The following is a 26,359-nucleotide window of genomic DNA, read 5'->3' on the forward strand; positions in this document are numbered from 1 at the left end:
CTACACAGAAATTCAACTTGAGGCAGCCCTTCCAGAATTAAATACTGAATTATTTCTATTTTTAATCACTTTTTTGATCTGTTTGGACCCCACAGCTGGACCTGTGGAGGCTGAAGAACCCGCCAACCTCAAAATGCTGGCTCTCCCCTGGAGAGCTTCTCCCTAGATGAGACCCTTTTATGTCGTGAAGAGAAAAAGTGTCACTCCCAGAGGCCTTTGAGTTGAACATGTTAATTTGTTACACCCCATTGGTTTCCCTCCCTATCAATCCACCCTGATACACGTATCCAAGTTTCCCCCGCCCCTCTCCTTCCCTATAAATACCCTGTTTTTTCCCCTGTTCGGAGAGCTGCTGTCACTGGCTCCCTTCACTGAGGGCCCTGCTATAATAAAGGCTGTTTCTCAGTGGAATGCCATACAGCTCTCTAGTCTCTCTCCGTGTCGCCTGCACGCTGCCTCTGAGCTGAGCTCACTCGCCGGGCAGAGGACGTGCCTGTGCCCCTGGGCAGTCCTTCTCAGGACGGCTTCTTCAGGGTAGTTGCGGCACCCCTGTCATGGACACTGCCGCGGCAGGACCCACCACAGATTACCAGGGTAGATGTAGTTAGTTGTATATTTCTTCCCTGCTTCTGCTCAGAACCTCTTTGCAAATTGCCCCAAGATATTCACAATCTACTGAACCTCCTGTGTTTTAACCACCAGTGAGAGTCAGCCATGGGGAGTTCATGTGCAGTAGACTAACTTAGCCCTAATTTTTCCATTGCTGTTTTTTCCAAAATGCTGCTTGTATTTTGATGTGACCTATTCCATGATGGTGTTCCAGTCCAGTAATCTGTTAAGCTCAGTGGGACAGGCTGTCGTTCAGTGTTCTTCAGGCATTTCTGGCAATCTGTGTTTACCTAGAGGAAATGCCCAGGTGGGCAGGGGGGAAGGGTTTAAAAGGAAAAAATTACTGGTTTGAGTTGAGGATTTGAGAAAGAAGGGAGAAAGAGATTGTCAGAATTTGCTAAGCAAAATAATTTTTGTAATAAAGACCTCTTAGACATTCACTAAAAGCAATGTTTACTGTATTGAAAAAAAATAGTTGTACTATGGGACATAGACTTCTTCTCAGTTAATGAATGGCCTGATCCCTTTTCTGGTAGGAAAATAAGGCATATCTGGGACCTTGATTTGCTTAACTTCTGCCCAGGCTCTTAGATTTCAACATTGCCTGGAAGCTGTTACCTTTGCAAAGGGGCAAAAGGTGGCAGGACAAGGCAATGACCTGAGTTGGGCAGGCTGCCTGTGGGCTGATAGGCCCTTCCCTCTGCGGCCAAAGGGTCATTGATGTGTGTTAAATACAGTACCTGGTATGTTGCTCTTGATGGCTTCCAAAACCAGCATTCTGTTCCAGCACAGTGAATTAGTTTCCAGACATATATTTTCCTATAGCTGCTCTTTAGTTTCAAAATTTTGTTAGGTCCTGCAGCCTTTTCAGATATTTACAGAGGTTTTTCAGTTCTGTCACCTCTGGTAATACATTTTTCTGTGGTTTATGACATCTGTACTTAAGCTTCTCTAAAGCTTTTGCTGTGCAGAGATTTGCAGATGTGGAGTTCTTAAAGTTTTCCAGAGAAGCAAATGTGCAAGTTCTCCTCTGCTCTATGTTCATTGAGGATGGTTTCAAAGTAGTCATGGCTACCTTTGCACTCAGGTATGTGTAATGCCTTTATCAAGGCATTATATGCTTGATATTGCTTCTGTATGCTCTCAGTACAGAAATCTAGACTTTGGATTGCTCTCCCTATTCCAAAATGATGTGTTTTCTACTATATATATATATATATATATTCTCAAAATACTCTTTCTATAGGAAGCTCTTCTTCCTAATTTCACAAGTCATAACATACAAATATTTAATGTTTCAAATATTGTTGTATGTGTTGTCACTCTCCAGGACTGAAGAGATAATGTGAGAAGTTTTCTTGAGAAATTACTAAACATTCAAGAAGCATTTTATGGTGAGTGAACCATTAGCATACTTTCTGTAAATGAACTTGAAAGTCATTCAAAATTAGCAGAGAGTTCTGCTGCAAGCATGTTACTTTTAAAAAGAAGCCATTGTAGATTTTTTAAATGCTTTAGCACCCAAGTGTTTTAAATCTTCAGTACTGCTGGAGTTCCCCTCAGGTTTGTGTGGAGATGCAGACATCCAAGAATGCAAGAGCAGGTAGGTAGGTAGATGATGGTTTTCCAATTATAATGAAGGCTGATCTGCAGCAATGTTGGTAGTTGAAGTTTTATCCCTCGGCAGACTCCTGATCATGCTTTGCCCTTCTGATCTTTCTGTCTTCATGATCCTCCAAAACACAGTGGTAACCTTGAAAATACAGCACTACACAGTGACCTTTTTTGTGCTTGTTGTATTGGAACAGATGATGATGTGTGTACCTACTAATAACGTCTGCTGGGAAGCAAATGTCACCTTCCCCAATCACCTGGGCAGGTGAGGTTTGTTTCAGGGTTTGCCCTTGCAATCATAAGATTCCACAGTACAAACAAAGCCATTATGAAGGAATAACCTCCTTCCTCTTGGGGTGTGATTGAAGAGGTTACAGTCTCCAGCTGTCCTCTGAGTCCCTTCCAGAGGCCACCAAAGAACACTGTTTCTCAGGTGCTGTATTTTGCAGTTTGTTGGTTCAAATCCCTTGCATTTTGTATGTCACCTGTCTTAAAAGGCCAGGCTGTAAGCAGGGGATGGTCTGTGCACCCATCTCTTCACCGCAGCTGGCAGAGGGGTAGGATGTGACCACAGCCTTTCTGCTTTCTACAAGTTGCAGCATGAGATTGTGTGACGACATCATAGCCTGAGGCTGAGGGAAGAATTGCCCTCATCCCGTGCTGGGAAGAAACGGCTTGGCTGCTAGTGAGGAAAGTGGGTTTTGGCAAAGGCACTTGCTTAGAAGGGTTCTGCCTGTGCTGGGCATTGGGCAAGCCAGCACCAGAAAGCACAAGCAGGTTTCATGGTACTGTGGGGAAGGGGAAAAGGCAGTGGTTCATGGGAATGTGTGACTGCTGGGGGCAGATGCAAGATCTTGCACTTGGCCTTGGCTGAAGGACCCAGTGTTCAAGCCTGCCCAGGTCCCTTTGGATGGCATTTCTTCCCTCTGGTAAATCAACTGCACCACACTCAGCTCGGTGTTATGGGTGAACTTGATCCTGCTGTCATTGAAGAGACAGTAACAAGTCTGCTACAAACTTGTTACCAATACTTTTGGTTCCAGTACAGACCCTTGAGGGTCCACTTACTGCTGGTTTGTTTCCACCCATCTAGCCACTTCCTTGTCCATCAAACCCATATATCTCACAATTTAGCCACCAGAAATGTTGGGAGGGACTGTTAAAGGCCTTCCAGAAGTCCAGGCAGGTGACATCTGTAGCTCATCCCTGTCCACTAATGTAGTCACTCCATCATCTAAGGCCACTAGATCAGTCTGGTACTATTTGCCCTTGGAGAAGCTGCAGCTCATGTTGGCTGTCTTTAACTACCTCTCTATCTTTCATATGTTGTGATGTACCTTCCAGGATGATCTGTACCATGATCTTACCAGGCACAGAGGTAAGGCTGAGTGGTTGGTAGCTCCTACAGTCCTCATCACCTTTTCTTAAAAACAGATGTGATAGTCCATTTTCTCCAGTCACTGAGGACTTTGCCTGAGTGCCATGACTTTTCAACTGTGATGAGTGGCTGCATAATTCAGAAGTTGTCATCTGAATGCCTGTGCTAAGGAAACATCCCAACCATCCAGGAGGCACCTGGGCAGTGACACTCACAGCACCTGCACTAGGAACAAGGTTTCCTCTGGAGTCTCCCACCCACAGTGCCAGTATAGGATTTGGGACTCATTCACCAGTAGGGAGCTAACTGGATTGCTCAGCTACAAGGCAGCTGTTCCTTTCTGTGGGATTGCCCAGTACTGACAGGTTATAAATGGGTCTGACTTGGCTTGGGTTGGCAGGCAGAATAATGTTTTTCAGAGGGGATTTAGCTCTGTAATGCTTCAGATGATTTCTCTCATAATTTCTGATGTCATTCAGAAAGCAGCTCAGTGCTGAGCTCTCGTGATGCATTGAAAGACTTGGCTTTTCTTCTACTACTGTGCTGGTTTTACAGGGAATCATTGCCTTTCACCTCCACCATCCTAACAATCCAAGTTGTACCTTTCTGCAGTGAAACCAAGGTTACCTCAATCAGTGAGGTTATATCATTGTGTTGGGGCAATGAGCTGATTATCGATGCAGAGGTTCTATCTTTTATGGAGCGGTCTCCAAAGTAATTCCTTTCGTAGACTGAAGAAATTTTCTGTTAAAGGTGAAGCAGCCATTAAATGCAGGCCTCAAGTACTACAACCTTAGGCCCATCTGATGATTATTTAATTGTCATCCTTAAAGAACAAAATCTGCAGCACAAGTGGAATCAAATTCGGCAAGTTTGTCTTGTCTGGTAAGAAAGTTTGGGCATTCATACCATCTCTCCTTTTCCAGCTTCCAGCTCTACAGCTTAGTGGTTAACAAATGGAAGATCACCTCTTGTCAGTGCAATGCAGGGTTAGAGATGACTTCTAAGAAACCACTGAACCAACACTGTCTGCCTGGTCCCAATGCATGTGTTAGATTTCACTGCCATTTGGTCCAAGAAGTATGCCTCTGGCCAGGACTGTACTCCTGAGGGCAGAGACTGGTAGAAGTAATGGGAATGTGCCCATTGATGCCAAATGATCTTGATGAAAAACTGTATTTTCTGAAGCAGGTGTTAGGGACCTAAGATGTAAGCCATGTTCCCTGTGACTAAGGTGAGTTGGACTAGTTGGAGCCCTACTTTTGATTCTACTTGCCTGAAAGATCATTTATTCCAGCAGTGATCTATGTTTTTCCACTTAGAAAAAAAGTGGTGCTGGTGGCCTGTGGTGGCTGGAGTTGGTAAGTTTCTGCAGCTGGGCTAAGTGGCCAAGCACTGGTCATCCTTCCACAAAGAGCAAGAAAGCTGTTGCCCATCTTTCTAGGTGAGGCCTTCATCAGCATCTCTTCTCTGTGATGGCATGGGCCTGGCTCAGCCCTTGCAGCAGGAGAAATCTTCCAGTGTGGAGCTATCCTGGCCCCAGTCTCCCTGGAACAGTAGAGCCTTTTGTAAAGGAGAGTTGAGCTTAGGTAGATTAATAGATTAACAGTGGCTTTTTGTAAAAAACCCCAAACTTTCAGGGCAGTTTGTCAAAGTTCAGTTTCAGAAATACCAGACAAAAGAGCCTCTGCTCTGACAATGAGTATTTTATTTTTTTCATTTTTATTTTATTTTCTAGGTTGCAGGTGTTTGTCACTCACATACCAAACTGTGTTTGCTGTCCCAGATTCCTTCTATATCATACTTGCTTTCTCTAGGTCTAGGTGTGTTTGTTTAAGACAAAGATTTACAATATGACTGGAACTTGCTGCTCCTGATTCCAACAATTGTTTCTGTCTTTTTAGCCTCAGGTGCCTGGGACATCCACCACACTCTAATGTGTGGACCTTCTGTTGTCTGAGTTGAGACAAAAATTAGCACAAAGCCTTTTTCCTGCTGGAGGTGGGGATCTTTATTCCTGGGCAATTCTTAGCTTTTCCAGGGGAAAAGATCAATAACATGGTCAGCTGTCATTAATATTTGCTCCAAATTATGTGATGCAAGAAAAATGAAGTGAGGAAATTATCTGCTTTTTGTTCTAGTGGGTTCTTATGTTCAGAACACACAGGACTGGAAACCTTTTTCTACCCATGCCATCTTTGGATAGCCAGATGCTGGAGCAAGGAGGAGATCCACTACCTTCCCTGATGAGAAATCAGCAATCCCTGGTTCTAATTCTGCAGCTGCAAGTGCAGCTAAGCCATGCACAGCCAATGTTTTCCCAGCTGGCTGATGTGATGTCTGCAAAGACCAGCTGGCAGTAGCACACAGTAAATAAGTGCTCCTGCAGAAAGTTACAGTACTGCAAGGACAGACTACCAGTACTTCAGACCCCATGCCCAGAGCAGGGGGTACTGAAGAAGTAAGCTTTCTGTGATACTGTTTGGATTTTACTACTAGAAACTTAATTTAACCCTTTTCAAAATAAAATAATGTTTGAGACAATTAGTTAAACTAGTTGTCCTATATAACATATCCACACTGCTTTCCTCTGCTTGTTACTCTTTGCAAGTCCTGCTCTGATTTTAGTCTGAAAAAAACACATTTTTAATCTCACATTTATACACATATTCTTGCCTGTAGCCTTCTAGCATTTGTGTAACATGTAATATTCAGAGTGGGACAAAATACCTTCCCTTTGGAGTGCATTTAGGGAGCACCTAAGACAGTTCTTCCACACTTATCTACTGAGTTCATGTTAATTTTTAAGCAGCTGGAGAAGAGAGGCTGTTTGCACTTCAGGAGGAGGTCAGGATGGATGGAGTTTACATTGCGATAAATAAATGTTAAGCAAATGCTTAAAAAAAAAAAAAAAAAGCCAGCTACAAATTAGAACTGCATTCCTATGTTGAACATCCCCATTGTTAGCTTTGTGTGAACTGTGCCCACTGCCACATCTGCTGGAGCTGTTCCAATGAGGAGCTGGAAGCTGCACAACAGACAAGACAGATTTCAAGAAGCTCTGGCCAGAGTAGAACCTTCCTATAGATAGAACAGGCATTAAACTCCTGCATCTACAGGTCACTGTGGGAGCTGGGCCCTCACAGGAAAGGCTGCCAAGGAAAAGCTTTCCCTTAGCTATGCAAATACGTCTCAGCATCGAGACCTGGGTAATGCGAGTAGTGCCTAGAATAAAAATAGAAAGCATCTCATTGCCTTATTAACAGTTCCAGTAGTCCACTCACAGCTCTCAGTTCCTCAGCCCTTCCAAGCTCCTAGAAGGAGACTTTTCCTTGCTTAGGAAGAAGAGAGGTCCCTGGAGCACAAAGAAACATAGCACCTGTCCTCACTGCAGCAGGTTTTGGATGAGGCTTGCTCAGAAGGGGTCAGCACTGTTGAACACCACTCACTTTAGACTAGATGCAAGAAGTTTTGAAGCCTTTATTTAGTAGCAATTAAATTATTCAATTAACACTAACCTCCAGACAGCAGTTAAAATATTGTACAAAGAGCAGCTCGCCCTCTAGAAGCTCTGTACACAGTTCAGTATAAACAGGCTAAGATTGAATGCACCCCACTGAAAAGGGGTAAAGCAGTTGTGCACAGGAGGCCTCACTGAGGTGCTGTACTACCTTTGAAATGCACAAGACTTCCTCTCAGGGAGTTTGCACAGTACAGACACAGTCCTGTCCCCCTGCCATGTTTCACTAGGTCATTCTTGGACTGATTCAGTTCTCGCAGTGGTGCTGGGCACCGGAACTTCTAGTGCATGAAACAGATTCTTTTAAAACCTGTTACTAGTGTGCAGTTCAAATCAAATCTGTAGATATTTAAATGGCTCTTAATTCCTTAAACCATAAGGTTGGTAGCAAAACAGGAGAGCAAAATTCAAAACACACTGCACAAAACATTGAATAAATAACCTCTGAGTAATGTTACCAGCCTAAACAACTGCATTACTTCTCCAGAGATGGGAACACTTCTGGAATCTCCTGAGCAGAGAATTACTTAAAGGGAATTACTTTCGTAAAAGAAAAGTCACTTTATGAAAAATTACATCTTTACAGAAGTGACATCCTTTTCTTCATTTAAGAATAGAATATTGCAATTACTTTGTGTGCTTTTTAAACATTCCCATGTCACAATAAATAAAATCATTTTTACTTGTGCCAATGTTATCTACAAAATAAAGTATTCATAGAACAGCTGAAGGTGTTCTATTCCTCATACACCACAACCTAATATAGGTGTACTCAGAGCAGCTTGAAACCACAGCGACTTTGTCCATGTGGGACCACCATCAGCCAGAAAAGTTATTCCCCTACCTTTAGAACTGCAGCTTGTGTACCACCAGATTTACTGCAGAGACGCTTAATATTCTGTTTGATAACATGTCAGTATTTTCAGGAGATAAGTTAGAACAAGGGAAAACATTAAAATGGATTAAGACTTATTTGTATCAGTCAGAGGCTCCTTACTGCATTTTAATAAATATCAGGCAAGTTAAAGTAGTTTCTGTCCCAGTAGTTGCCAGAGTAAAGCCAGTCCTGTGTACCAGTGTGAGGATTGGGGCCTTGGTGGAACCATCTGTAAAGAAACACACAGCATGTTAGTAAAGCTATTAAGACTCAATTGTACAAGTTCAGAACTGCTTTGCTGCATCTTCAGCAGTTTACTGCACAAAACAATTATTTCAGGAGTCCTGTTGGTTTTAAATTCTTAAGTGAGTTTAAAGTCATCTTCAGTGATTACATTTCCCCGTTTGCTACACCACTTAAACATCTCTGAGATGGAATTACTGACACCAGTGTTTTGCCATTTGAAGCTACCAAGATTATTGCATAAAAAAAGACAGATACAGCTTTATTTCAAAGCAGTTGTGAACAACCATTTTGGCATGCACAAGCAGTTTTTGCAAGACATGGAAACACCACAAGCACTGCAGTCCTGAAAACAAGTATTACTTCCCTCGATCTAGATTACCCCTTGTTTTTTTAAATCATAGAACTGTAGAGTGACCTGGGTTGGAAAGCACCTTAAAAACCATCACCTTCTTTCACCTTTCTTTTCTGGTTAACATATGTGTAGGAGCTATTTGTGTTATTCTTTGCATGTTTTGCCAAGTTCCAGCATTGCCTTGGCCTTCCTTACGCCATCCCTATATAACTCATCTCTATTCTTCACAGGTCTTGTTTCCACTGCCTGTGCATTTGCTTCCTCCCCTTTGGTTTGACCAGCAGGTAACTCGTAACAAGTGTGCCATCTATCCCGGGTGTGGATGAAACATCACCCACAGACTGTGGGAAGAGTTCTGGATCATTACAAGTTAACTATGTTGTGTTATACTGTTGGCAGCAGGAGACTCAATCTGAATGCCCAGAAAGCTGATTCCATCTGCATGGAGCTACTTGCAAGGTTTTACTAAGCTGGTTATTAATAGAAACACTGAAGTTGAGCACCTGCTTTCTTCCCTTTCTTTTCTCTTCCTGCCTAATCTGGAGGCACCATATAGCACACAGTGAATGCCACTTTCTGGCCCAGTTACTCCATCTTGTGCCTCAACAGTGCACAGTACCAGACCTCAAGCATTTTAACTTCCTTCTGTATTTTGCCAAGCCACATTTATGGCATGAGCCAGCTTGGTAGAAACTTTCTGTGGTTAATGTGCTCTAGCTTCCTTTCACCTCCTCACTGACTGCAGAAGCCAGTTGTTTCTGTGACTCACTGTAGTGACCACACTCACTTAAGTAAATCATCTGCAAGACAGCCTGTTTAATTCTGCTCTTCCCTTCACCAGCACCATAACATTTCAGATGAGAAAAAGAACATTTGAACCAAATATGACTTCATCTCTTTAAAAGGCAAAAGCCTAAAGGCCACCAGTACTGCAGGGTTATGTTACAAAGGAGGGCAGCAAACAGGCAAATCATGCTTGGCTCAAAGGACTTGAGAGAGCTGTGCTGGAAGAAATGCCTTGTGCTGCCTTCCCGGAGTAACTGAACAGGTGAACACTCCAGTGGTACTCCTGCTGCCCTGCTTAAGTTAACTGAAGTCAACAGAAGTCATTCACTCCTACTTCTCCCACAGGAGGAGCTATTCCCAAATAAGAGGTGCATGGATTGCCTTAGGTGTCCTTTGCACTGGTGACAGCAGCTCATTCCAGAGCTAAAGCCAAGTATTCGCTGTGAGACAGGGCTACAGTGACCTCACCACTCAGATTTAAGAAATTCTACCACCCCACAGGTCATTAGTGTGTCCTCAACACTTGTACAGGTCAGGACAGAGTGCCCCCTCCCCCAGTGTCCACCTACTCCAATAGGAAAGGGAAAGCAATCGGAAGAACAATGTCTGAGAGACATGTATAAGACCTAAACCAGTCAGTGATGTGGGAAATACAGGACAGCCTTCATCAAAATCATCACTGCTGTATTTCAGAACAGAATTAAATATTTTTACTCAAGCCTTAAGATTACTGGTCAGCATCTAAAATATTAAATGTTCAACATTAATCATCTCTTAAGAAACACTAAGACTCCACTTCTAAAGTGGATTCAGAATAATAAAATTATATATATATTAAAAAAAAAATCACTGGGCACTTTGGAGAATTATCTTAGGAAGGAGGAAATCTACTAGACAAAGCAAGAAACCTGTTTTTCTATGTCAAGGAAATGACAGTAGTTCAGATCTGAGTTCATAAAGCACTGCAGAATAACACCTACAGATGACCTGGGAACAGGTCAGTTCATCTTCACAACATGCACTTTTCCCCCCATAGCACAACTCTCCCTAAACTTAACATTCATTCTTCATAGGAAGCCACACCTGGCATTCTTACTAAAGAAATCAGACACCAGGAATTTTCTGCCAAAGCTTTAGAAACACTCTGGAAAGCAAAGAGTTCTTAAAGGATATCTCAGGCTCATGCTGAACAGGTCTACACAATCTGCACAACAGCAGTTGCAGAACCTTGTGAATGGAATCTGTGCTAATTATGTAACCCAAAAACCACAGCTCCATGGGAATTCCCCAATTTCCAGCCTCAGGTGGTTTGAGCTATATTTAAGCTACCTCAGGCACCTGGAAAATACTATGCAACTATCCCAGACTTGAAAACAGGTGGTGAGAGCTAGAACCACTCTGAATTCAGGAAAGGAAGCAAGAGGTGCAAGGCTGTCCAGCGCTTAGAAGCTTTACAAAGATGTTATTCTCCATCAGTCTCTATGCAAACAAACCCAAACACTTCAGGAGATGCAGGCACAGGAAAAAGACAAAGGCAGACATGTCCAAACCTGGGATTTTGGGATGATGGGTGACTTCATTTAAAAAAAAAAAAACAAACAAAAAAATGTGATTTATAGTTATAAACATGTTGAAGATATTTAATCCAGAGTGTCTGACTGTATTAATACTAGAGAAGAACCTTGCTTACTTAAAGTTTAGCCCTGCTGTTGTTTTTCCTGAGAAGATAATGCCAACTTACTACTATACTTTTAAATACTTTGTCTGGTTAAACTAGATTAATCTGGTCAGGTTTTCCGTTTCTTCGTAGCTTGTGTGTAAGAGCTCCCAGCTGACTCCTCATTGTTTAAAGAAAACCCCCCAAAAAATCCCCAGAACATACTGGCAGGTCTGTAGTATGTTAACTTTTCCCTTAGCTCCTCCTTTCTAGTTAGGGGCTCACTCCAAAAGAAGGCAGGGTCTTGGATAACTGTGTGATAAACTTTGAGAATATGGCATTGTCAGCCACTGGGCTGAGAAGTCATGGGCAAGCTCACAAGGGAGGAGCATTTCCTCCTTTCTTTGGCCAGGCATGCAAAGTTGAGGCAAGTATAAATTAACCAGCAACAACAGTCCTTACAAGCAGCCATCAGAGGTAACATCTTTGTCATGTCAGAACCAAGAAGAGCTCAGAGAAGACAACAGTTTGTATTTGCATACGGGTGTGCAAGCAGTGAGGGAAAGAACCGAGAGCAAGCCTAGCACTTCCCCCTGGAAGCGCTAGATCCTTCTGGGACCAAGTCTGCAAACACAACGGCAGCGGCACTGCCAGACCTGATGCTGTCTGTCTGCTCTTCATGCTGACACAACATTCACTGCATGTCACCAGTGGAGACTGTCACTCAACCTGAATGTTCAAAGTCTTTACATAACTACACACATACAGAGGCAAGGGCACCAACCTTGTCTTCCAGTCTTCCTCTGACTTTGAACGATTTTTGCGGGCGGTCCTCTGTTTTTCTTCTAGCCTCTTCTTTTCTTCACTAGCCAGATCTTGAAGGAATAAAATTACACAAAAATACAGAAGACATTAAAGCATAATATGTAAGACAGGGACATTACTTCATCTGACCCAGAAAATAAATAAGGGCAGTAGTAGAAAATGTCCATTTAAAAAGTCTGCTACAGAACACTGAAGGTTACTGGTTTAGTCTAAGAGCAAAGCCAGGCCAGCTGTGGCACAGAATCAGCCAGTGGCATCCTAGTCTTTAAGACTGCTAAATGTATATTTATCCATGGCTTGAGGACCCTGGAAATGTGTCTACATGACAGCAAATGTGAGTCAAGGGAGGTGGCATACAGTTGGGAAACTGAAGATATGTTCAATTCATTTCAGAAGTCTGGCCACCTGCTTCTTGTTGAGTTTTGAGTTAAGTTGCTACTGATGTTTAGTTCCTCATCACCAGAGTTTGGAATGCTTATTTCCAAATCACAAAGAATTGTCTCTCTGCAGCATGCCTTCATTTTTTTTGGTAATACACTAATGTAGCATCCCAAACATGCAGAACAGTTGCTTCTCTTTGTCAGGAAGCATGATCAGAAGGTCTGAGGAGTAAGTCAGACTCAGAAGCAGGTTAGATGAAAGTCACTCACTTTCCTGAATCCTCAAAAAGCATTTCATACACATCTTAAGTCTTCCAAGAATTATTCTCTTAACTATTTCTTTCAATTAGCCATTCCCTGTCAGCTTCTAACCCACTGTGTATTACTAGCTGCTATACAAACTTCACGCCACTAGTGCGTCATAAAGGAATATGGTCTGTTGCTAACAGCACTTCAAATTTAAACAGAAAAATTACAGGGGATGCTCTGAACCAAATACATCCATCATCCTGGCCACAAATCAGCTGTACAGGCAGGATAGAGTGGTCGTAGGAATTCACTGATCTACTTTTTTAAAAGCCTCAAAGAAATGGTTATTAGCTTCTGAGAAAAAAGAAACAGAACTGCACAGGTGCACTGTGTTACACCATGACACTGGTTTTTATTGCTAGATCTCAGACTACTTATCACCAGTCTCACAGTTGTTGCCCTGAAACAGAATCAGGGTTTCATGACTTACCCCAACCAGTTAGCAAACCAGAGAAAACAAGAGCCCCATGCTCTTAGTCTACAAAGCTGGCCATCCAGCTTTCATATTCTAAAAGCACACTACTCCTATTCACTGGAAGTCTCATCATGTATTTCTAATTCACTATTCTAGGACAGCACAAGTGTTCAACTCCCAGTGAAGTATAATTTTGCGTCAAGTGTATTTTTTGGCATTGCAGTTTCACTTACATAGTTTTGACTGCATTTCTCAGCACTGGTACAACAAAACACCACTTCCTCTGCATCACGCCGATGGAAACAGACAAACTGAAAAGTGCACGAGTATTTCCTTAAGGCTGTGCAGATACTGTCTATCAACACTGCTCTGGTCACCAGTTGGAACCACAGCAGCAGATATAGGCGACTAAGAAGAAGATCAGCTCCATCCCAACCCTGGTACAGGTGGGTGACACCAGAAGCTCAACACAGCCTGCAGAAAGTTGTGTTAAAAAGTTACTGCCTGCCATCATGGAGGAGTGCATGGGGAGCTACTTCCTCTAGCTGTTCATCTAACAATTTTTTCCCAGTCCCTCAGTTTTAAGAAAAAATAAAGTCGCCTTTGTCCATAACTGAAGTTACCTATTTCTCCATTTTCCATAGCTCTGATATCTGGTCGTAGCCGGCAGTCAGTTTTGGGAATGACACTCTCCATTTCTTTGTCCAACTCATTCAAAGCCATAGCAAAGCTTGTAAAATTATACATCTGAAATTCAGAGACAAAGATGAAAGGTGACTCTATGACACCTCTACCTACTGTCATAATACAGAAGAAAACTGCTGTCTAAAAACAAACATCCAAGTGCTTTTGTATTACTTAATCACTCAATACAGGGTTGCTCAAGATACCAGCAAAACTGCACTCTCAGGCAGTGTAGGTGATCCTTGCTGTTTCTGTTTGAGGCCAGTATCCAATTACTCAGTGCACTATTTCTCTCTCACTTTGTTTTCCAGTCCTACTGGTATTTTTTCTATCTCTACAGAGAAATTTCCCCCTTGATTAATGCAGTGGGGTCATCTTTTCTGTACCAATTCTTTGTCTTCTCAGTTGCACATAATACCCTTGTATTCTGCCTAGTGTTTCTCCAGCTTTGCAGCCTTCACATAGCAACTTGTGCCATGCAGGTCTGTCCTTGGAAATGCCTGGCCTCTAATAAAGCCCTTCAGTGTGATTTCTTACAAGGCTGGTGCCTCAGTGGGGGCAGCAGGATGGAGAGAAGAGGTGGGGGGAAAGGCCCCATGCCACTGTCTACGTGAAGCATCCCATTTTCCAGAGCAATTCCACTAATCCTAGATTGATCCCTGTTGCAGTTATCCTTCCAACCCCACATTAGAAAGTTACAGTTGTGGTGGGGAGGCTTGTTGAAATAAACAGGCAAATCCAGACTTGCTAATGACAAAGACAGCAAGTGGATGTGTAAACCACACAGAGTAACAGGATAGCACACACTTTCAATAAGGAGAAGCATAGCTGACCTGTGCTGAATTTGGAGGTCTTGGAGTTATCTTCCATAGCAAAACACTTCCAGGAATAACATACACACTCTCAGAGTCTGGTAATGGCATCTCATCTGATTCCTCGGTATTGCCCACCTAAAGGCAGCACACAAGGAAAAGTGCAGTTCTTTGAAGTCACAAACCATTTACACCCCATCATTCCAATACTGGAACTCACAGAAAATTATTTATTTTTATTTATTTTATTTAACTATTTTTCTTATCAATGATTGAGGCATTAACATAGCACACATACTCCCAATTCCCTCCCAGTGGAACACTACCAACAGATTCTTGCATCAACATCTTTGTAGATGTAAGCTGGATGTTCAAGCTCTAAGAAATGCCAATTTTTCCACTTCAGAGATGTCCTGTTTCCTCAAGTACAAGCATTTTCATGCCTGATACTTAACTTCACTACTGCTTCATTAAAGATGAAGAATAGAAGTCACATTCCTCATCCTTCCACAAGAAAGAAATGCCAGCACATAAAGCTGCCCAGTTTGTGCACAACAAAAAGCCCTTTCTACTGTTCTGTGCCCAGAGGAACCTGCCTTTGCATTAACCACTGCACTAATGAAATGGCAAAGTGCAAATGTGAAATGAATACCCTAAATTAGCTACAGCTTATGGAAAGTGTATGAAGGGCGAGCTGAAGCAGCTATAGTCCCCCACAGGACTGTGAAATGCTTTTCCCAGGAAGTAAAATCTCCACAGAGGGTTACTGGGGCAGGAGAGTAACTGGTGATCACAGCGTAGGTATGACCTGAACTAGTTCTAAACCATTTCCCGTTTTACACACAGCTTTAAAGCAGCTGGGCTCTGATGCTGCTGACATTAATTCCAACACAGAAGAGGATGTTGGAAGATCAAACTAAAGCCATGCTGGACAATGAGTAAGGCTCTCCCAAGAAAACCTGGTGTCACAATCACAGCTAAAAACAGCAGCACATTTCAGAGATCACCGGAGATTAAAGCCAAACTTAAAGGCAACTAATGCTTTAAATACTTTGGCTACAGGCCAGCAGCTTCAATCCTGCTGCTAATGAGCTTTGCTCTCCCAAGGTTACATCAGATAATACTGAAAACATCCAGTACCCAACGTGCACTCAGCTGTCCCCTGAGATGATTCACGTGTTACGCTTCCAAGAAAATCAGAAGTAGTAGTGAGGATTCTGCTTCACTGAGGAGCCCTTCACTGTGCTTTTTATAATGAACCGTCAGCAGAACAATGTGCAGACCAGGTTCAGCCCCTCAGCTCTTACGAAGACAAACAGGGCTTTTACTTTACTCTATCTGAACTGTGCTGGCAACCTGTCATTTTATTCTTTACATGATCCTGATCAATCCTTTAGAAACCGTGAATTTGAAGAACACATCAGAAAGTTATCCTTTTATCAAAACAAAGACAATGCAGTATCAGACTGTTGAATTCCAAGCCTTTTATAGAAAGGCTACAATACACAATGCAATTTCTGCCTTGTTGGATACAAAATCTTAAACCAGCATAAGAATTACAGAGAAATAGGCAAAATGTGGATTCTCGTATACTCTTGTCACAATGATCCACATATTATGCTCAGTGCTATTCAACTGTTCAGTATATTGCTGTGAGGATAGTTAACACACTTGCCAAAGCAAGACCTCTGTAAATGAGGTGGCTATAAATGAGGCACATGTGAGGCCAGTTGCTGTTGCCTACATTATTCTCTTCCATGTACTTGCACTGAAAATTCTGCACAAAATGCTTCATCTTGATTAAAAGAAGACTCCAGTTCATTCAGAGCAGAATCACCCTGGTCTAACTGTGGGTCTACTATAACTCTTCTGATGTTAGTAAATTATCACCTTTGCATGCATGAAGGCTTATTTAGTTCCCTGAAAAATTATATTTCCATAAAAATGAAAGGGATTTGGGGGAAAATCTGGACTAAGTTTCAAAAGGACTCTCATCCGAGCAGGTTCCCTCAAGGGAGGGAGAAATATTTATTGATTAGGAGCAATACAGCACAATGTAATATCTGGAAAACAACTACATAAATCTGAAAATTCTAATTAGAAGTTTAAAAAGCTATGTACTTTTGTGCCTGAATGAATCCTTCACTACCATGAAGGGAGAAACTACATCCAGACATTCTATGTGAGACTTGGCTCACCTAAATTCTCCAAAAACATAGAAAATAGCGGCAGTACATATTCAACACAGACTGCCTGGTTCATACCTCACATTACAAAGCCTTCAGTTTTCTATGTAAGAGAAAGGGTTCTGTTAATTAAGTAGGAAAAGCATTTTCTTAGAGTCAGAGAAACACTGCAGCTTGAGCTTTATGCAACAGGGTGCTGCACTTCAAAGTGAAAAGCAATTATCATCCTGAGCATTGTTGGAGAATGCAGAAAGCTGAACAAAGACACAGGGTATGTTTCTATTTGTTCCTTCTCCCTAGAGTTCTCCAGGTCAGACTCCCAGAGAAGCAGCAATCCCCAGTGCTTTACTACTCTCCTGATGACAAGCACTGGAGAGCAAGCTCAGATACAGCAACAATCTGAACCTGCACAGGCACAACTGCTTTCAGAGCTCTCCAAACAACTTACTTTCTCATAAGTTTCTTCAAAAACTATCAACACCCAAACAAAAAAAAAACCAAAATTGCCTGCATTCACAAAGGGAAAAAAAACCCAGTTTTAAACTATTATCCAAGTGACAGTTCTTCACCAAGCTGTATGCTGTTACCATAACCATTCGTCCTAAACAAAAAGCTTACTGTTGCCAGAAGTTTGAAAGAATTATGAGTGAGGTTTTTTTCAGAAGAAAAAAAAAATCACTTGTGATGAAAAATAAAAAAATGCCAGCACTTTTACAGTTGTGAAAAATTAATAGAAAGCAATAAAAAATTCTTTATAAAAGCTGGAAAATATGATTTTCTATCAAGTTAAGATACTAATCTGTCCTGCTTCTAAGAATCAAAATCCTCACACTAGAATATGTTATATCATACATTATCAGAAATGGCCCAACTAATGCATATATTATTTCCTCCATGTCACTTGGGAGGAAAAGGCAGGTAATGAACTAGACAGTATTTAGATCACACCAGGTTTTGGGAAGTTTGAATACAAACTCAAGAGAAGAAAAGCATTTTATCTCTTAATATTGGTACTCACCCAATCTGTTTTGTATCCTACTAGGAAAGAGAAAGCAAGTGAAGGAAATCATAAAGCTGTTAAATGCTAAAATATTTAGCTGTCTTATCATGCTTTTGAGATCCCATATCTATGTGATTAATACCTGTTTACTGCTTTTCTTCTCTTCTGTATTTTTCTTGTCGTTTTTCTTGTAAGCTTCAAATGTAGCTGGGTCAACACTGTACAAACACTCAGTCCACTTCCCATACAACGCACAGAGTTTCTTTTTGCTGTCAAAAAGAAGCAGACTAAGTTTACAAGGGAACTTAAAAGAGATTTATTTCCCCATTTCCCCATTATTTCCCCAAAAATACATGAAAGAACAACTTTTGAGGGCAACTTTAAAAACTCCATTATTGGTACTGGAGAATTCATAACCCTGCTATTGCAGGTTCATGCTGTTGACAGACTCTGTTAAAGGCATTCAGTTCTACAGCTCCTCTCAGAGCCAAGGGCAGTCATTTGTTTCCTATTTAGAATTAAGCTGTTACCTTTTGTCCTGAATATAGCCTTCAACTTTGTGCAGCTCCTTCCCAAAGAGACCGCAGGGCTTGAAGCTTAGTACACATTTTTCACCAGTTCTAAAGGCAGAACAAGAGAGCACTAATTACTTCCAAATGCTTTTCCTTTTCAAACCTGCAGGAAGTGAAGGTGTTCACATTCTTAACTTACTTATGGTTAGTTATTTCCACGTTTCCATACTGCTCGATCCAAAGTTTGCCCACAATAATGTTATGCACACAGCACGTAGGATTTGTCCATGTGTAGGCTTCGTTGTGCCTAAGGGAAGGGAATAAAAATTAAAATACTGTATCTTTGTACAGGATGCCAGTCCTTCAATAAGACATCATGCCAAGTCTTGAAATGGGCATGGCAATAAGTCAGTAAACCCAAGACATTTATTAAGCTATTGCTACTGATTTTATCAGTTCCTTAAAATGGCCACTTTGATGCAGTCACTGTTAGCATGGAAAGATACAAAGAAAGCCAACAGGACTCAGGCATGCTGGCTTTAGTAGAACTGATGTTCAGGCACTTGAAGAACATTCAGGCCCAGGTCCCCACTGGTGCTATTAGCAGCATGTATGGGGAAACGACGGAAACTCCTTTCATCTTCCCAACTCCTCCTCCCCACAAAGTGAACTGCCTTTAGACTTTGGGATATGGGTGTTGGACACCTCTGTTACTAAGCCGTGAGACTAATGCACTCTAATCATCAAGGATGAGGCACTGTACCCCTTCAATTATTACTGCTCCACTTACTCAAGAAGCTCCAAAGTCATCGTGCCTTTTGGTTCTGCTTCCACGCTCTTGCCCCAGAATTTGAGTTTAGGATAAATTGATCCATGAAACACAAAATCATTATTTAAACCTTCAGCATAGAAAGCACTGATTGGTGGATGATGGCTGACTTGCTCTGAGAGAAGTCTAAATCCAAGATCATCTCTGCAAAATAAAGAACCAAACCGTGTACCTACATATCAAGGGGAGTGAAGTTGCAGTTCTTTTTCCTGAGGTGAAAGGGATATTTGCACCCATACATAGTTGCAAGAGTTAATTAAAAGCCTAGGCTAAGCTGAGAAGATGAACTAAAACATAGAACATCCTCATTCTAAATAACTAAGCACTTAATATAACAAAGAAACAAGAACTACCAGATCTGATCAGTCAATATAGTTACTTTTGATACTGATCTCTTTCTTAAATCTTTACCTAAACAAAGGCCAAACTATTAACTGATAGGAAAATCTGCCTTAGGTACAGGTACACATTGATACACCCATGTTGCTTATTAGGTACTCTGAACTGTACACGGAAGTGTACTACTGTACACTCTCCTTATGTACCATGCACATTTTTCATTCATAAGGTTTCAGGGAAAAAATATTTTTTTTGTAGATAAAACATGCATTTAAACCTGGCAGATTTAATTTGCCTGCTGTGAATTGAAAAGTAAAGTAGTTTCTCTTCACTGACAGGTGAATTGGTGAACATCAACATGCACTGCATGCACTTGCAGCAGCTAGGAGAATGGCTGGAAGCTTATGAGCTGAAATGCAATCTGCCAGCCAGCTCACAAATCTAATGAAACATCTCTTCCACAGAATACCACTCTCCAGTGCAGCTCTGGTCATTACCTGATCAGTTCATAGGTCTCTCCAAGCAATGGGTTGAACGGCTTCCCAGTACGCTCCCACTGCGAGGCCACAGCAGACACAGCAAATGCAGCAACACACTACTCAGAAGAATAAGATCACACAGTTAATCAACAGTAGCCATGGTGTTACAGAATATCAAAATATTTTCCTAGACAGGTGTCCTGGTTTCTGCTGGACAGAGCTAATTTTCTCCCTGGTAGCTGGTACAGTGCTGTTTTGGATTTAGTGTGAGAATAATGTTGATAACTCACTTATGTTTTAGTTGTTGCTACGCAATGTCTAGCAACAAAGTAAAGGACTTTTCAACTTCTTATACCACCCCACCAGCCTGGGAGAAACAAGAAGTTGTGAGAGGACACAGCTGGGAGAGCTGACACATTGACCAAGGGGATATTCCATTCCACATGACATCATGCTCAGCACATAAATAACCTAGGGGGGAAAGAAACCTGGCTGGGAGCTGCTGCTGCTTGGAAACTGCCTGGGCATTGTTCAGTGAGCAGTGAGTGACTGCACTGCACATCACTTGCTTTGTATATTCAAATTATCATTTATTCTCCTCCCCCCACCTCCCCAATTCTACCCCCCATCCCATGGAGGAGGTGAGGGGAATTAGGGTGAGTGGCTGTCTGGTATTGAAGCTGCCTGCTGGCTTAAACAGTTCTGGTTCTGTACAAACTTCCACCACATGGGTCACACGCACCTGATTTCATGTGCACCTCTGGATAGCTGCTTGTCGTCCAGGTCATCATAAATCACCTCCAGCAGGGCTACTTCCCTCAGGTGCCGATACCTTTCTCCAAGGTGCTCCACTTGTCTGGGAATCTCCCTTGAAGGAATATCTTTCCTTCACACCTGACATGTGTCACCTCCACAGTGACTTGTGTCATTTTTCCAATCACCCTGTCCCTGCCCCAGTTCCTAGAAAGGGATCCTACCTGCTTGGCTCCCTTACCCTCTGATCCCAGACTACTGGCTCTGTTATTACCCCAGCATTGGAGCAGGCTGGTGACCATGTGTTCACCTGGACGACAGCCAAAATCTTTTTGTGTATCTCACAGCTCACTCAAGGACAGGGACTGGGTGGATACTGCCTCATTTATGAATTTTTCATTTTCCACCTCCCCAGTAAGCAGCTACCTCTCCTCTTCTTCCTGTTCTCTCATGACAGCACTGCTTCAGAGTAGTCTGTCTTGTCTGCATCTTTCTCCTGGTTCCCTTTTGGAAGAAACTCCTTCATCCCTTACTGAATGAGCTGACTTTTGCTTCCAATAGTTCCTCTGGTGCACAGGGGTGAATGACAACAGCACAGGTTGGTTCTTCACTTCAGCAGTGGCACCAGACATAGGAGTTGGAGTAGCTCCAGTGCCTCTTGTTCTATTGTCAGATCCAGAGGCCTTCTCTTCCCCTTGAGGGTAATGAATAGCATAGAACAGGGCTCATTAGGCCTGGGCCAGGCCCCTGCACCTTGCAGTGATTTCTGTCACTCTAGAATTGCCAGGGGAACAGTATACTTTTCCCAAATATTTTATTAATTTTTCAGGATTCTGCACTTGCTTAGGAGTGAAATTTCAAAACATTAGAGATGCCCACTATCCTAGAGCTTACCCATGCTATCCTGCACACCCTGCCACTCAGCTTTCCAGCCCTGGGGCAGATCTCTGGGTGGTATCCATAAATAGTTGTTTTACCATAAACAAGACCTGAAACACATTCAGGAGATGCAGCAAAGGAACAAATAGATTTGATATCCTCATGCTATTCAAAATTCTCAAGAGCTGATTAGCCTGAAAGAGAGGGGGGATGATGGAAGAAGGTATCTCGCACATGGATTGGCTCTCTGACGAGAAAAGGCAAAAGGTGTAACTATGAATGGTTTCCTATAGATGGCTCCCAAAGTGTGGAAATGCTGGCAATGCTAAGTACAAATACCAGCTCAGATGCACCACCTGGCATTCTATCATATCATAAGACAGTGTTACAAAGTACAACAAAATGCCAACCTTAACCCAGCCCTCAGAGGTGATAGAGGCACAGCGGGGAACATAAACAGTGAGTTAGATGTTGCATAACCCAACTCCGAGAACATTAACGGCAGCTCTGAGAGCAAATAAATCAACACTGCAAATCAATATTATCAAACTAATATAATAAATGCTTATTATGAATTTGCTATGTTATGCTCTGGTCAGATCCATTGTTCTCTCAACCCTTTAAGCTCTGCTTCTTGTGGGGTACCAGAAAGGACTGCTGGGGGTTAACTCAGCAGGATAAACACCACACGTTTGCTCACCCACCCCCTCCCCAACCCACATGGGATGTGGGATAGATTGGGGGGATAAAAAAGGTGAAATCAGTGGGTTGAGATACAGGCAGCTTAATAGGGCAGAAAAGCAAGGTAAAATAATAATGATATAAGAATCTCAATCATCAAAACAAGTAATGCAGAGCACAATGGCTCACCGCCCACCAACCGATGCCCCATCAGATCCTGAGCAGCAGCCCCCAGACAGCTTTCCCTTAGTTTATGTGCTAACCTTGACACCATATGGTATGGAATATCTGTCCCAGCTCTGCCCCCATCCCAGCTTCTTGTGTCCCCCAGCCTCCTTGTTGGTGGGGTGGCAAACAAGGAGCAGAAAGTCTTTAACTTATTGTAAACACAGCTTAGGCACAACTGAAACATCAGCGTGTTACCAACATTATTCTCATTCTAAATCCAAAATACAGCACCATACCACCGTTTAGGAAGAAACTGAACTCTAGCCCTGTGAAAACCAGGACAATAAACAAAACTAGTTAATGAATAAGAGAATCCAACATGCAGCAAGTTACAGGAGTTCCTCCCACAGTGAGACCATCTATAAGGAAGAAATATCCCATGACATTCACCAAGAGCTCACGTGAACCAGCAAAGCCAACGTACCTGCATTCGCTCGGTTGTGCTGGAAAGTGAGCTGGCTTTGTGGATGAGGTATGTGTGCTCCATGTACTCCGTCAGTCGCTGTAGGAAGCTCAGAGGCTCGTTGAATATAACCGGCATTGTGATCTTTGACAACTCCTGATGCACAAATGAAACTCGAGTTAAAAGTTGAATGATTACATACACTGACCTGCAGTAACCCAAGTATAATTGGCTTATTACAAAAATAAATGATGCTCTTAGTGCTAATGCAGTGTGCTTGACCTGGCTCTGCTAATACTGAAAGGACAAAACCCTTATGAGCTTGATAAGCAGAGCTGTGCTGGCGTTTTGGCTACTTTTAAAACAAAAAGAAAACCAAACATCCAACTTCCTATCAATGAATGCATTAAGAAGGTGAGATGGAACAGTGGAAAGAAGTATTAAGGACCCTTCTAAAGAATAAGTTATTTGTTATTTCATAAATAGATACAGACCATTTAACTACTTAAAGATATTATCTTTTTTTGGAGGCAGGTGGGCAAGTGGGTTGGGGGGAAGAGAAGAGTGAGAAAGGGCAGGGAAACATGGTGGTACAAGAATAAAAAGAGGAATTCTGTATTCTGAAGAAAAAAGGGGGTTTGTAACAGGAATAAGAATTTAAAGGAAGGCCTACAGTTTAGATGCTGTTTGTTCTCTCTCTCCATTTTTAAAAAGCATGCCCTCTGAATGCATAACACAGCAACGGTTTAAACTGCCTGCAGCAGCAAATAAAAAGGGTGTAAAAGTATGACTGCTGGCCAAGGGTGCGGCAAACAGCACTGTCCTGAGCCAAAACAGCAGCACCTGGCACCAGGAGCTTTGGCAGATGCTTTGGTACATGCCTTTACAAGTTCTGCTGCCCCCCACAACCACAACTTCTCTGCAGCAATGCTGCAAAGCAGAATTAAGACCCTTTTTTCCTGTACACACCTTATGCAAGGCAGGCTTTCAATGTGTTCTTTTTATTTTGTAACACTTTTCCACTAAAGACACTGGGAAAAGCCTCACTTCACATCAACCACGGAGACTTGGAGCTGCTGACGCAGGCATTCCCCAGAATTTCCACACCTCATTGATTGGTGCTGCTCCTAACTACACCAAGGGCAGGAGGAGAAAACAGCAGCAACCAAATCCACAAACCTTCCCTTCTGTAGACTACTGTTAGAGACTGACAAAGGTTTATCAGCAGCAAGTATTTTCAGCCTATTGTAGGATCTAAGGGAGCGAAGAGCTCTTCTCAATTCCCACCTAGCTGGAAGCAAATTAGGTGCCAACCAGCTAACTCTGATCTGACCACTTACTGGTCAGTAACACCATGTGGAAGGGGGAATACTCAGTTGCTAAGGGGAAGGCACAAAAGCAAAATGAAGTGGTTGTTTTCCTGGGATTGATTTGTTTTTTCCACAGTCAAAATAAATGAAAAAAAAAACCCCACGGAGTACTTAAAGGGTTCAAGTCAAGAGAAGATGCTTTTACTGAAAGAATATTGCTCTGACCAAGTCTTACCTTCTAACCTTGTGCAAGCAAATAAAGCATAAGCAGCAAATTAAAAATAAACTAAATAAACTAAAGCAAACAAACCCCATAAACAAACGAAAAAACACATACAAAAGACCTCTTCTCCCAAACAAGTTTTAATTTGGACCTCAAATAAAACTATCACTCCCCATTTTTTATCATAGCTTTCTGATTACCTACCATGCCAATACATTTTCTTAAGATACTCCAGATACTGAAGTCATTTCTGGAAAACATTGGAGATGGTAAGCTTGTTCTGTGGAAAGGGAGAGGGCAAAAAAGCAGAAGTAAGAAAAATATTCCAAAACTAACCATGACTAAGAAATACACATGCTCATTTATGAAAGTAACAGTTTCCCAATTTTTAAATTAAAAAGGCAGGGGGAATAACAGTGCTACTTTGAAGCACTTAAACTGTTTTACCTGTGTAGAAACATTATTTTTTCCAAAACCAGAACCATTAATTTTGCATAACACCAGAGGAAGAGAATGTCTACAGCACTCATCAGAATAGTTTTCACAATGGCACCTTAAGATGTTTAGTTGTGTCTTTGTGAGAAAATGTTAACTGAATTGGTACATAAGTACATTCACTATGTCTGAACAGATCTGAGGGCTAAACAGTGGGGTTGTTTTGGGGTTTTTCTGCTAGTCACCTTTATACTGACAATGAAGGGCCACAACATTTATGGTCTATATTAAAACCAGCCTTCAAGAACAATAGAAAAAAGCAGCACCATTAAAGAAGAGCAAACAGAGCAGCCTGTTCTACAGGGGCTGACATATCCCAAAACAAGTCATAAGCATACTTTCAAGGACCAGCATTTAAGCTGAGAACACAGCATGCATTTCTCAGCCTTATGGGAGATCAAGCACAGATTTGTTCAGTTTTCTTATTGCTACTGACCAGCTCAGTTGTTAATCCAATTTACTTCTAGAAAGGCATAAATATTGGTCAAAGCCCTTTGTCCGCAACACAAATCCATTTTTGGATCATGAAGCTATTGCCAATAAGCAAAATTCACAAATTTTCTGCTCTTATTATTAGATAAAAAGTACCTAGAGCTCACTCAAACTGCATGAACTAATAAAGTTTCAAAGGTTAGTCAGCTCTAAATTATTGTGTTGCCCTCCTAACCAAGGTTGTCTTGTCTCTGCTCAAGGTAGCTAAAGCAGTCTTTTTCAGAGAGTGTGAATAGGCTGCACCTTCTTTCTCCACCCTACCTTTCTGATAAACAGAAACACTGCCTAGAGAAAAAAAACTCAGGCTAAATTGTTTGTTTCAGTAGCCTTACTTGCTGTGCTACCTCCCCTACTTACTTGCCACTGGAATACCTTTACCAGGGCTGAAGTTTAAGTTTTCAGAAAGAACAAAACCAAAAAATGTTCCTTAAAATCAAACAAGCCCCATCCCATCAAAAACCCAATTACATGTCTGATCTCATGGTAGCAAACTACTGTGTTAGCAAGTAGCTACAAGCCCAACACTGACTTGTTTTACTCAGCTCCCCTGAAGAGGATGAGTGGGTAGAACGACTTATTTTAATTGACCAACATACCACCATTCACTCCCTATTTTGACTTTTCACTGAGACAAAAATGTTCTGTGAAACAGATCATCCTGAATAATATTAAGTATAAAATACTTCTATGGATGTTTTGATGCAAATGTCCAGGAGAGGACAGTGTCCACCAACTACTCAGTGTTATCTTCATTTGTAATGTTAACTTGCTCCCCCCTGCCCCCCCAACCCACGTATCCTTTAATGCAGGCAGAGTGGATATTTGTGCTTAAGTAAGCCTTTCTGCATGCTAATCACATTAACCCTTAGTTTGCTGAAGTATACACAGGAATTGCTCTCCTTACATACTAAAACTTTTCATTAATCTGCCCTTTTGTTCAATTTGTTTAATCACTCAAAAGCTGGCATTCAGTTTCAGCCACTCATCTGCATTTGTTGCCTGTATCAGTCAAACTGCTATGGGAGTCAGTTCTCTCCTCCCTCTGACATACATGTACTGAAAAAACAAAGCGGTTTTAAGCCACCA

At 41.9% G+C, this 26,359-nt stretch overlaps 1 protein-coding gene and 1 long non-coding RNA gene across 7 annotated transcripts in view; one reads left to right on the forward strand and one right to left on the reverse strand.

Moving 5' to 3' along the window:
* Positions 1-335: 335 nt before the first annotated feature.
* LOC131575273 (uncharacterized) overlaps positions 336-26,359 on the forward strand; it is a 42,073-nt gene continuing 16,049 nt past the window's right edge. For both annotated transcript variants that reach the window (XR_009276753.1, XR_009276752.1), the window contains exons 1-2: positions 336-594; positions 1,940-2,003. This is a non-coding gene — a long non-coding RNA (uncharacterized LOC131575273). The remainder of the gene's footprint in view (positions 595-1,939; positions 2,004-26,359) is intronic.
* The window catches only part of OSBPL1A (oxysterol binding protein like 1A), a 77,025-nt gene continuing 57,727 nt past the window's right edge, over positions 7,062-26,359 (reverse strand). For 2 of the 5 annotated variants that reach the window (XM_058830462.1, XM_058830463.1), the window contains exons 19-30: positions 24,491-24,566; positions 22,775-22,909; positions 19,828-19,925; positions 18,953-19,135; positions 18,362-18,469; positions 18,181-18,270; positions 17,793-17,919; positions 14,486-14,602; positions 13,592-13,715; positions 11,824-11,914; positions 10,933-10,956; positions 7,062-8,227 (exon numbers count right to left, since the gene is read on the reverse strand). In XM_058830462.1, the coding sequence (XP_058686445.1) occupies positions 8,125-8,227; positions 10,933-10,956; positions 11,824-11,914; positions 13,592-13,715; positions 14,486-14,602; positions 17,793-17,919; positions 18,181-18,270; positions 18,362-18,469; positions 18,953-19,135; positions 19,828-19,925; positions 22,775-22,909; positions 24,491-24,566 (1,276 nt within the window). In that variant the 3' untranslated portion in view covers positions 7,062-8,124. The remainder of the gene's footprint in view (positions 8,228-10,932; positions 10,957-11,823; positions 11,915-13,591; positions 13,716-14,485; positions 14,603-17,792; positions 17,920-18,180; positions 18,271-18,361; positions 18,470-18,952; positions 19,136-19,827; positions 19,926-22,774; positions 22,910-24,490; positions 24,567-26,359) is intronic. The other 3 variants (XM_058830464.1, XR_009276751.1, XR_009276750.1) reach the window with 3 other exon arrangements.

The sequence above is a fragment of the Poecile atricapillus genome, chromosome 2 (genome assembly GCF_030490865.1).
Source record: "Poecile atricapillus isolate bPoeAtr1 chromosome 2, bPoeAtr1.hap1, whole genome shotgun sequence".
Lineage (NCBI taxonomy): Eukaryota > Metazoa > Chordata > Aves > Passeriformes > Paridae > Poecile > Poecile atricapillus.